General features: G+C 40.2%; 1 protein-coding gene across 2 annotated transcripts; it reads left to right on the top strand.

The window, feature by feature from the left end:
- Positions 1-3885: 3885 nt before the first annotated feature.
- On the top strand, positions 3886-11369 carry cyp17a2 (cytochrome P450, family 17, subfamily A, polypeptide 2). Of its 2 annotated transcripts, none has more exons than XM_055188700.2 (8): positions 3886-4265; positions 6994-7132; positions 7215-7444; positions 7781-7867; positions 7983-8177; positions 10306-10475; positions 10709-10812; positions 10917-11369. In XM_055188700.2, the coding sequence occupies exons 1-8, from the start codon at positions 3936-3938 to the stop codon at positions 11108-11110; spliced, it is 1449 nt and encodes a 482-aa protein (XP_055044675.2). In that variant the 5' UTR covers positions 3886-3935; the 3' UTR covers positions 11111-11369. The 2 variants fall into 2 exon arrangements, with proteins under 2 accessions (XP_055044675.2, XP_055044674.2); XM_055188699.2 differs by having other exon boundaries at positions 10913-11369.
- Positions 11370-12753: the final 1384 nt, after the last annotated feature.

Raw genomic sequence — 12753 nt, 5'->3', positions numbered from 1 at the left:
AGAGCTGCAGCAGCAGACATTCCGACGCGCGCTCTGCTTCACAGCTGAGCCCTTATGAAACACTCAGAAGAAATGAAATGTATGTGTTAGCACTAAAACCATGCTGGAAAACAAAACCGACTCAGTCTGACCAAACAACAGAAATCTGATGAAGAGCCTGCATGCTCTAAATGTCACCTTTATGCCATGCAGTAGCTTTTAATAATAAACATTTTTGATACTTTTGGAGCTTTGGTGTTGTCGACTTTGTATTCGAGTTGCAACTGAGTTGGTATAACACTGTGTTCAGATCAGCCGAGAGTTTCACATGAGCTGTTACTGTGAGACTTCAGAGCTCTTGATAATGAGTCTCATAATGAGAGGAGCTGTGATTCAGGCAGAGACGCTGACCCTGGATCAGTGCGGGCTGTTTTTCTGGGTGTTGTGTAAGATGGAGTCTGAAGAGAAGACGTTCAGAAGCTTCACACCACCTACACAGGAGCACCAGAGTCTGCTGCACTGATATATTTAGAGCTTAAACTTTTATTCTCTCAAATGTGTGTGTGTGTGATTGTAGATGTGGGTGTTTTGTATGTGTGTATATGAGTGTGTGTCCTTGACTAAGTGAGATTGACACAAATGCCTTGAAAGTCACAGTGATTGTGCGTCAGAGTCTTCTTACACTGAAAAAAACAGCTTTATTTCAGTTTCCAGAAAACTTCCAAAACAATAAACACATTTAACATGGGGCACAATTAGATTTTGACATTTTCTGAAATAAATGTAAGTTTGATTGGAGTCTCTAGATATGACTCAAGCTTCTTTATTACTATACACTGTCAGAAAAAAGATCAAACAATGGTCCCAAGTTGTCACTGGGGAGGTCCCCTTTAAAAAGGTCCTTATTCTGTATGTCTGTTTGGTACCAGCGTGCCCCTCTGAGGTACCAGCATGCACTCTTTGGTACCAACGTGTACCTCTGATGTACTAGCTTGCACACTTTGGTAACAATGTTCCCCTCTGAGGTACTTGTATGCACTCTTTGATACCAACGTGCCCCCCTGATGTACCAATGTGCCCCTGGTAGGTACTAGCATGCACTCTTTGGTACCAACGTTCCCCTCTGAGGTACCAGCGTGCACTCTTTGGTACCAACGTGCCCCTCTGAGGTACTAGCTTGCACTCTTTGGTACCAATGTGCGCCTCTGAGGTACTGGCGTGCACTCTTTATTACCAACGTGCCCCCTGATGTACCAATGTGCCCCTCTTAGATACTAGCATCCACTCTTTTGTACCAACGTTCCCCTCTGAAGTACTGGTGTGCATTCTTTGATAGCAACATGCCCCCTTGATGTACCAATGTGCCCCTCTTAGGTACTAGCATGCACTCTTTGGTACCAACATTCCCCTCTGAGGTACCAGTGTGCACATTTTGGTACCAACATGTCCCTCTGAGGTACTAGTGTGCACTCTTTGGTACCAACGTGCCCCTCCGAAGTACTAGTGTGCACCTTTTGGTACCAACGTGCACCTATGAGGTACCAATGTGCCTCTCTGAGGTACCAGCGTGCACTTTTTGGTACCAACGTGCCCCTATGAGGTACCATCGTGCACTTTTTGGTACCAACGTGCGCCTATGAGGTACCAGTGTGCCCCTCTGAGGTACCAGCGTGCACTTTTTGGTACCAGCGTGCACTTTTTGGTACCAACGTGCACCTATGAGGGTAGCAACATGTGCCTCTGAGGTACTAGGGTGCACTCTTTGGTATTGAGGTACTAGCGTGCACTGTTTAGTACCAACGTGCACTTCTGATGTGGTGGCATGCACTCTTTGGTACCAACTTTCACCTATGAGGTACAAGAATGCATTTTTTGTGCCAACGTGCACCTCTGAGGTACTGGCGTGCACTCTTTGGTACCATTGTGCCCCTCTGAGGTACTAGCATGCACTCTTGGTACCAATGTGCACCTCTGAGGTACTAGCATGCATTCTTGGTACCAATGTGCACCTCTGAGGTACTGGCGTGAACTCTGGTACCAATGTGCACCTCTTAGGTACCAACGTGCCCCTCTGAGGTACTAGCGTGCACTCTTTGGTACCAACATTCCCCTCTGAGGTACTAGCATGCAGTCTTTGGTACGAACGTGCCCCTCTGAGGAACTAGCATGCACTTTTTGGTACCAACGTGCAGCTCTGAAGTACTAGTGTGCACTCTTCTGAGGTTCTAGCGTGCACTCTTTGGTACCAACGTGCCCCTGTGAGGTACTAGCGTGCACTCTTAGGTACCAACATGCCCCTCTGAGGTACCAGCGTGCACTCTTTGATACCAACGTGCCTCTCTGAGGTACTAGCGTGCACTCTTTGGTACCAACGTGCCCCTCTGGGTACTATTATAAACTATTTAGGTACAAAGGTGTACTTTTGGAAAGGGTACCGATCCAGTGATGGCTGGGGACCATTTTTTGACAAATTTTTCTGACAGTGTAAATCTGTGGGATTTAAGTTATAATTCATGTTCCTAGACAGGATCATGTACTAATATTTAATGCTAATAGTTTGGTGTGACACTATAAGTATATGCAGTAGAGTAATATTTGTCTGTAAAGTGTTTAAATAATGTTTTATCTTTAGTTTTGAGCAGCAGTGGAGAAGAAAGGCAGATGCAGTGATTGATGTATTCATCATTGAAGGCTATTTATTCACGACTAATGATATTAATATATGTGACATTTCAATGAGTCAGTACATCTGCTCAGTGCAGATCCCAGAATCTACATGCACAAACACACACACGCATGCACACACATGTTGGCATATATATGATTTTCTGGGACATTTCAATAGACACAATGCATTTTATACTGTACAAACTGTTATATTTTATTCCCTTAACCTACCTCAGTCCCTAACCCCAATCTCACAAAAACCTGTCGGCAGTTTTTAATCTATGAAAAAGTGCCATTTAGAATGTTTTTTTAGAGTTTCAGTTAATGGGGACACTTCCTGTGTCCCTGTAAACCATAGCACAGTTAACATGTCGTTATAGACTTATTCATGTTCCTGTAAACCACATATGACAACCCCCCCCCACACACACACATACAAATTGTACTCAATAGTGAATATAAATGTATTATGTTTGTGTGTAATTCAAGACAGATGTCTTTCCTCACATTTGAAGGACAAACCAGCAGTAAAAATATTCTGCTGTTTATACTAACTAAACCTTGAACCATTCAAGGGAACTTCACAACATATTAGCACCTAAAACTAGACAGAGAATTTTTTTTACAATTTTATGCAAACAAACGAAACCAATTTTTAACAAAAATATTTTATTGAAATATATTTGAATTCTAAACATTAAATGTTATCAAAACCGTTGGACCAAACTGATTCATTTCTGTATACATATACTGGAGTCATACAAGAGCTGTCCTTGTTTTACAGAAGAAAACATTGTTTAATGTTACCTGTTTTTAATGTTTTTTAGGTCATTGTTTTATAGACTAACTAACTTTTGTAGTGTTATGGTAGAATGAGCTGATTTTTATGAAGTGTTTTGATCATTTTAGTGCATTTTGAATGTAAACTAAACTGCTGTGCCAAGATGAAAGATGTTGTGGAGAACTATGTGAAAAAGAGTTGAGTAAATGTTAAATCCATCAGTGGCTGGTGGACCAATTCAGATGAAACCCAATCATCTCTCAGTATGAAAAGTTGTATGTTGGTTAGCAGTGGTGCTTCGTCATTGGTCAAACTCCTTCATGGTTTCTGCTGTGACCTTCAACTCCAAACCAAGGTTTTGATAATGATCCACCCACAACTCCCCTCCATCAGAACACTTATATAGCACTGAAAACAGGCTGACACTTATCTCTGCTCAGACACACACACATTAGCTGTATATTAATGTCAAATTTATAAAAACTATTATCTATAGGATTGTATTACCATGTCCAGCATCTCTTCAGTGACTCTGCTTTACTGTTTCTGTGCTGGTCTGCTGGTACTGATATTGGTGAAATGCATGCTGGGACAGCACAGGTCCTCCAGAAGCGGCGTGTCAGTGCCGTGTTTGCCGAGGTTGCCCGTCGTGGGGAGTTTACTGCATCTGCGCTCTCCTCTTCCTCCTTATCTGCTCTTTACGCAGCTGGCCGGCAAGTACGGATCCCTGTTTGGCTTGTACGTGGGTCCACATTACACGCTGGTGGTGAACGAGGTGAGTCTGATGAGAGAGGTTCTGCTGCAGCGTGGACGAGAGTTTGCTGGACGACCCAAGATGGTGAGTAGTAAAGAAGAGCTCTCAATTGGGTTTATCTGTACATTTACATATGTCTGTATGTATTTAATCCCAGGAACACATACCTGTTGTCTTTATATATCAAAATCAAATGTGTGAAGAAACAAGTAGGCCTTACTATGTTTGCAGTAGTGAAATGTTATTTATTTTTGCTTGAAAATATGACTAGATTATGAAAAATATGACTTGACTGTTCCTTACACATTTCCACGATTTTTTTTCCATTATAGATCAGAGAAAGTACACTGCAAAAAATGATTTTCAAGAAAAACATTTCTTAGTATTTTTGTCTTGCTTTCAGTAAAAATATCTAAAAATTCTTAAATGAAGATGCTTTTTCTTGATGAGCAAAACGACCCAAAAAATTAGTCTAGTTTTTAGATCAAAAATAACAAATTTAAGTGATTTTGTGCATAAAACAAGCAAAAAAATCTGCCAATGGAGTAAGCAAAATTTTCTTGAATTTAGTGTTTAAGCAAAATGTTCAAGATTTTTTTTTGCTTACCCCAATTTTTTAATATACATGCATAAAGCTTATTTTCATGGGTCGTTTTGCTCATCAAGAAAAAGCATCTTAATTAAAGAATTTTTAGATATTTTTACTGAAAACAAGACAAAAATACTAAGAAAATGTTTTCTTGAAAATAATTTTTTGCAGTGTAGTTTAAGGAGTTTTAAAGGGGTCATATGACGTTGCAAAAAGAACATTATATTGTGTATTTGGTGTACAATGTTTAAGGTTCAAAAAACACATTAATTTCCACATACTGTACATTATTGTTGCTCCTCTATGCAACGTCTTTCTCAAACGCATACATTTTTACAAAGATCACACCGCAAAAAAAAATTTCAAGAATTTTTTTTTAGTATTTTTGTCTTGTTTTCAGTAAAAATATTATAAATATCTTAAATGAAGATGCTTTTTCTTGATGAGCAAAACGACCCAAAAAGTTCTAGTCTAGTTTTTAGACCAAAAAGATCAAATGTAAGTTATTTTGTGAATAAAACAAGCAAAAAATTTGCCAATGGGGTAAGCAAAAAACTTTTGAACATTTTTCTTAAACATAAATTTAAGACAAATTCAAGAAAAATTAGCTTACCCCATTGGCAGATTTTTTGGCTTGTTTTATGCACAAAATGCACTTAAATTTGATATTTTTGGTCTAAGACTAGACTTATTTTTTTTTTTTGGGGGGGGGGGGGGGGTTGGGCGTTTTGCTCATCAAGTAAAAGCATCTTAATTTAAGATATTTATAATATTTTTACTGAAAACAACACGAAAATACTAAGAATTTTTTTTCTTTAAATATTTTTTTGCAGTGCATCATTCTGAAAAGCACCGTGAACTCTAATTGACAAGCTATAAGTGTTGTGGTTGGCCGAATGCCTCAAGCATGTGACGGAAATGTTACGCCCCTTATCATATTTAGAATATCAGCTCCCAAAGCACAGCATCTCCACGCTATGGCGGAGGCAACGATACTACAGTGAGAATAAAAGTTACGCCTTCTAACTGCGCATACAGTCAGGTCAGGTGGTGTTATGCAAATCTTCCCACACGCTGCTTTCCATTACAGATTTGTGCAAAACATTAGCATTATTTTCTAAATGTCAACAAAAAATAAGTGTGAAATGGCAGTTTTTCATTAACCGATAATATGTTACTGAAACAGTTTTTCCTCCATGATAAGTGATTCACATCACATCGACTGATGTTGGTACACTGCAAAAAATGATTTTCAAGAAAATATTTTCTTAGTATTTTTGTCTTGTTTTCAGTGCAAATATCTAAAAATTCTTAAATTAAGATGCTTTTTCTTGATGATTAAAACGATCCAAGAAAATAAGTCTAGTTTTTATACCAAAAATATCAAATTTAAGCGATTTTGTGCATAAAACAAGCAAAAAAATCTGCCAATGGGGTAAGTAAATTTTTCTTCAATTTACTGTTAAAGAAAAATGTTTAAGATTTTTTTGCTTACCCCATTGGCAGATTTTTTTGCTTGTTTTTTTTCCACAAAAAAATCACTTAAATATTTTTTTGCAGTGTAGGTTTAGTAATATCACATTAACAGCACACAGCATTATTTTAACCGAAGGAGACGTAAGAGTATCCAAACATTAATGCCAAGGAAAATCCCTTATACATACTGTGGGAGTGGCTGTATAGGTGTTTCTTGGAGGTGATAGTAGATTATTTTAAATGAAAAGAGATGTAGGAGTCTTATCCAAACATTATTGGGAAGAAAGCCTATATAGTGTATATTTGGGAGCAGACATGTATTGAGGTGTTTCTAGGAGGTTTTTGGTACATCATCTTAATTAAAAAAGTAATTATATGACACCTACTTAAATCAGGTTACATGAAAATGTTTTATATTGCAGCTTTGCGAAATAACTTTTCTGAATTGCCTAAAAAAACCACCTCATGCGAGCGTAAAATGTTTTTTTTTTTTGCGATATTTTTTACAAATTGGCTGTATTTTCAATTCCCAATGTCAATTTACACAATTTGAAGCTTTGAATAAGCTTTCGCTTTTAGAAAGAATATCTCGTTGATACTTTAATCTTTGTGACTTTACAAATTTCCTATATGTGCATGAACATCTTTTAACACTCCAAAAACAAAGGAAAACAGGAAATCACTTCATATGACCCCTTTAAATATGTAACTTTTGACTTGACTAATGCTCGAATCTGTTTTATTTAGGTCACGACAGATATTTTGACGCACGGTGGGAAAGACATTGCATTTGCAGACTACAATACACTGTGGAAGAACCATCGGCGACTGGTGCAGTTTTCATTTACATTGTTTGGGGAGGGATCCAATAAACTACAGTCCATTGGTACACACCCACACACACAGTGATGATGGTTTTATACAAATCCATGATAAAGCATGATAATGTTTTCTGTGTGTGTGTTTAGTTCTGGATGCTGCAGACAGTCTCTGTGAGGAGCTCCAGAATTGCAGCGGTCAGAGTTTAGATCTCAGTCCTGTTTTAATGCGAGCTGTGACTAATGTGGTGTGTAGGCTGGTGTTCAACTCCTCATATAAACCCAATGACCCTGAACTCCTCAAGGTCATGGACTATAATGATGGCATCATCCAGACCATTGCTAGAGGAGGACTCGTCGACATCTTTCCCTGGTTAAGAGTCTGTGTTCTGCTTTAACATCTCATTTTATGTGACAATATAATTGACATTTTGCCATGTAAACATTTACAGTTACATTAATTCAGAATATTTTTTAATTACTTTATTTTTGAATTTGATGAGTTTTTGTCAATATTCTCACAAAAACAAACAAACAAACAAACAAACAAACAAACAAAAACGATTTTAACATCAGCTGGGATTAAACTCATATAAACCTCAACAAGTGTAGAGCATTGCAGAGTCACAAAATGACAACTAGCACAAAATGCTAAATGGAAATGTACGCTTGTAGTTTATCGTTTTCTAATTTAAAGATGTTTGATGTTTTATCAGATTTTTCCCAACAAGGACCTGGCCAAGCTGAAACAGTGTGTATCTGTTAGAGATCAACTTCTAAGCAAGAAACTTCTGGAGCACAAGGTAGCGCTCACACTTTCACACGTTTGTGCTAATGATATTTAGATTTTTTTAATTTAGACATTAACTTCACTTATACACGCACCTTTGTCATCTTCGTGACATTTGACCCTGACAGATGACCCTTACCCGTGGAGAGCCACGTGATCTGCTGGACGCTCTTCTGATTGGTCAGATGAAGGGGTCAGATGCGGAGGATGACATCACAGATGATCATGTGCTCATGACCGCAGCGGACGCTTTTGGAGCGGGTGTGGAGACCACGTCCACAACACTGCTGTGGACGATAGCATTTTTACTGCATCACCCTCAGGTTAAGACGCTTTTACTGCATCACCCTTAGGTTAAGAAGCTTTTACTGCATCACCTTCGCTTTTACTGCATCACCTTCAGGTTAAGACGCTTTTACTGCATCACCCCCAGGTTTAGACGCTTTTACTGCATCGCCCTCAGGTTAAGAGGCTTTTACTGCATCACCCTCAGGTTAAGACGCTTTTACTGCATCACCCTTAGGGTAAGACGCTTTTACTGCATCACCCTCAGGTTAAGACGCTTTTACTGCATCACCCCCAGGTTTAGACGCTTTTACTGCATCGCCCTCAGGTTAAGACGCTTTTACTGCATCACTCTCAGGTTAAGACCCTTTTACTGCATCACCCTTAGGGTAAGACGCTTTTACTGCATCACCCTCAGGTTAAGACGCTTTTACTGCATCACCCTCAGGTTAAGACGCTTTTACTGCATCGCCCTCAGGTTAAGACGCTTTTACTGCATCACCCCCAGGTTTAGACGCTTTTACTGCATCGCCCTCAGGTTAAGAGGCTTTTACTGCATCACCCTCAGGTTTAGACGCTTTTACTGCATCACCCTCAGGTTAAGACGCTTTTACTGCATCGCCCTCAGGTTAAGACGCATTTACTGCATCGCCCTCAGGTTAAGACGCTTTTACTGCATCGCCCTCAGGTTAAGACGCTTTTACTGCATCACCCTTAGGTTTAGACGCTTTTACTGCATCGCCCTCAGGTTTAGACGCTTTTACTGCATCGCCCTCAGGTTTAGACGCTTTTACTGCATCGCCCTCAGGTTAAGACGCTTTTATTGCATCGCCCTCAGGTTTAGACGCTTTTACTGCATCGCCCTCAGGTTAAGACGCTTTTATTGCATCGCCCTCAGGTTTAGACGCTTTTACTGCATCGCCCTCAGGTTAAGACGCTTTTACTGCATCGCCCTCAGGTTAAGATGCTTTTACTGCATCACCCTCAGGTTAACACGCTTTTACTGCATCACCCTCAGGTTAAGACGCTTTTACTGCATCACCCTCAGGTTAAGACGCTTTTACTGCATCGCCCTCAGGTTAAGACGCTTTTACTGCATCGCCCTCAGGTTAAGACGCTTTTACTGCATCACCCTCAGGTTAAGACGCTTTTACTGCATCGCCCTCAGGTTTAGACGCTTTTACTGCATCGCCCTCAGGTTAAGACGCTTTTACTGCATCGCCCTCAGGTTTAGACGCTTTTACTGCATCACCCTCAGGTTAAGACGCTTTTACTGCATCGCTCTCAGGTTTAGACGCTTTTACTGCATCGCCCTCAGGTTAAGACGCTTTTACTGCATCGCCCTCAGGTTAAGACGCTTTTACTGCATCACCCTTAGGGTAAGACGCTTTTACTGCATCGCCCTCAGGTTAAGACGCTTTTACTGCATCACCGTCAGGTTAAGATGCTTTTACTGCATCACCCTCAGGTTAAGAAGCTTTTACTGCATCGCCCTCAGGTTAAGACGCTTTTACTGCATCGCCCTCAGGTTAAGACGCTTTTACTGCATCACCCTCAGGTTAAGATGCTTTTACTGCATCACCGTCAGGTTTAGACGCTTTTACTGCATCACCCTCAGGTTAAGACGCTTTTACTGCATCGCCCTCAGGTTAAGACGCTTTTACTGCATCGCCCTCAGGTTAAGATGCTTTTACTGCATCACCCTCAGGTTAACACGCTTTTACTGCATCACCCTCAGGTTAAGACGCTTTTACTGCATCACCCTCAGGTTAAGACGCTTTTACTGCATCGCCCTCAGGTTTAGACGCTTTTACTGCATCGCCCTCAGGTTAAGACGCTTTTACTGCATCACCCTCAGGTTAAGATGCTTTTACTGCATCACCGTCAGGTTTAGACGCTTTTACTGCATCACCCTCAGGTTAAGACGCTTTTACTGCATCGCCCTCAGGTTAAGATGCTTTTACTGCATCACCCTCAGGTTAACACGCTTTTACTGCATCACCCTCAGGTTAAGACGCTTTTACTGCATCACCCTTAGGTTAAGAAACTTTTACTGCATCCCCTGAGGTTAACACGCTTTTACTGCATCACCCTCAGGTTAAGACGCTTCATCTGTGAAACCCTTTAGGCTTATTGTGTGTGTGTGTTTGTTTGTGTGTGCTGCAGGTGCAGGAACGTATCCACAATGAGCTGGATGAGGTTCTAGGAAAGAACCGCCCACCTGCTCTGAGTGACAGGTCCAGTTTGCCATTTCTAGAGAGCGTTGTTTGCGAGGTGATGCGGATCCGTCCGGTCAGCCCAATCCTCATTCCACATGTTGCTATGCAGGACACCAGGTAACCATGAACCCAATTAAAATGAAAGCTAACAAACCATGCAGAAAGTTCTTATAAGACGATTAGGTCCGCAAACCTGAAACAGTAGATTTGTCCCCAGTATATCTGATGTCACGCCGTCTAATCACTGTGGCTTTTACATGATGGGCATCTGACCTTGTCGCGTATAAGCAGGTCATAAGGATGTGTGTAGGGGGAGGTGTGTGATGATGTTTTTCTGCTGCCTCCTTCAGTTTGGGAGGTCACACAGTTCCTAAAGGAACCAGAGTTCTGGTGAACATGTGGGCGATCCACCACGACCCCAAACACTGGGATGAGGCAGACAGATTTAGACCAGGTAAGAAAAATCTGTAGATAATTTTGGCCATGAACTGTCTACATAGACTGTATGACTAAATTAACTTCCTGATGAAATTCATGTCTTCAACTCTCCCCAGATAGATTTCTGGACACATCTGGGAAGAGAATCACTCCGGACAGTTTTCTGCCATTCGGGGCCGGACCTCGCGTGTGCGTGGGTGAATCTCTGGCTAGAATTGAGCTCTTTCTGTTTATCAGCTGTCTCTTGCAGAGGTTTAACTTCAGCGTGCCATCAGGAGCTCCTTTACCAGACCTGCAGGGACGCTTCGGCCTAGTGCTACAACCACAACGCTACACTGTGAGAGTTACACCGCGGTACTGACAGCCACTTGCTCTGTCCTGTAAAGTTCAGCTTCAACCCCAGTCAAGCACACCTGAACACCTGCTCATCAAGCGTTTCAATGGCTTCCTTAAAGGGCCAATACTCTGGCTTAAAAGCACATTATTTTGTGTATTTGCTGTGATTTATGGTAAAAAAAACCTGTACATTATTGTTGCTCCTCTATGCCCTGCTTTTGATTTGTACAAAGCTCATCATTCTGAGAAAGCACGGTGTGATCCGATTGGCCAACTATCTAGTGCGTTATGACTGGCCGAATACCGCAATTGCGTAGACAGAAATGTGATGCTCCTTACAATGTTTGAAAGATTAGCTTCCAAAGCAATAGTGAAAGTCAGGAGTTAATATCGTCTTTCCCTAAGAGCAATAAGCTCCAGGGCTGATCCGCAACGGATCCAGACCGGAGCTGCCGACTTCGGAGGGGTTCCGTTACAGATCCTGATCAATACGAACCTGAATCTGTAACACTCTAAAAAAGTAAAACATGAAATCAGATCATATGACTCCTTTAAAAAATGGCAAGCAATTATGCAGTTGATCAGTGCTTCCCAATCCTGGTCCTCAACCACCCCCCCAAAAAAGTTTTGGATGTCTCCTTATTGGACACACCTGATTTAGCTCATCAGCTTGTTAGGGAGACACGTTTACCATTTTGGAAGGTGTTTTAAATAAGGAGACATCTGAGACTTTTTGGGAGGGGGTGCTCGAGGACCATGATTGGGAACTGCAGTAGATCTCCAGAAACAGGGTTGGGGTGACCCCTGCTGTAAACACTACATTTATAATGTAAATATTTCCACTGCTAGCCACTAGATGATGCCATTGAATTTTTTAGTTCACCATCTGTAAATTCCTAAGTTGTTTCTGTTTCAGGTTATTATAATAGTATGCTAGCTCACTACACTGCAAAAAAGTGACTTTCTTAGTATTTTTGTCTTGGTTTCAGTAGAAATGTCAAAAAATTTTAAAAACAAAATTTTCTTGAAGAGCAAAATTACCTAAGAAAAAAATGTAGTTTTTAGACAAAAATATACAATTTAAGTATTGTATAGTTTGCCAATGGGGTGAGAAAATAATTCTTGAATGAAATGTAAAAAAAAAAAACTTATTTCAAGATTTTTTTTCTTACCCAATTGGGAGATATTTTTTCACTAATTGACATAAACTGTATATTTTTTGTCCAAAAACTAGACTTACTTTCTTAGGTCATTTTACTTAGGAATTTTTAGATATTTCTACTGAAAACAAGACAAAAATACTAAGTAAAAAAGTGATATTTGCAGAAAAAATTAAGCTTTTTTGGGAATAATGAGGTTAAACGTGCCCTTGTGTAGGGCAGTGTTGGGGGTAACGCATTACAAATAACGTGCATTATGTAATAATATTACTTTTCTGAAGTAACGAGCAAAGTAACGCATTACTTTATAAATGTACACATTAATATTTCAGTTACTTTTTTTAAAAAGTAATGCAAGTTACTTTTCAGTTTAATCAATTAGATGAAAAAAATATACTGAATTAAACTGAACGTAGTGTAGAATTACGCACTTTTAAGCGTGCGGCATAACGAAAAAAGTT

The sequence above is a fragment of the Misgurnus anguillicaudatus genome, chromosome 13 (assembly GCF_027580225.2).
Source record: "Misgurnus anguillicaudatus chromosome 13, ASM2758022v2, whole genome shotgun sequence".
NCBI lineage: Eukaryota > Metazoa > Chordata > Actinopteri > Cypriniformes > Cobitidae > Misgurnus > Misgurnus anguillicaudatus.
Note: the sequence above shows the minus strand (reverse complement) of the source record. Positions and strands in the feature narration are given on the sequence as shown.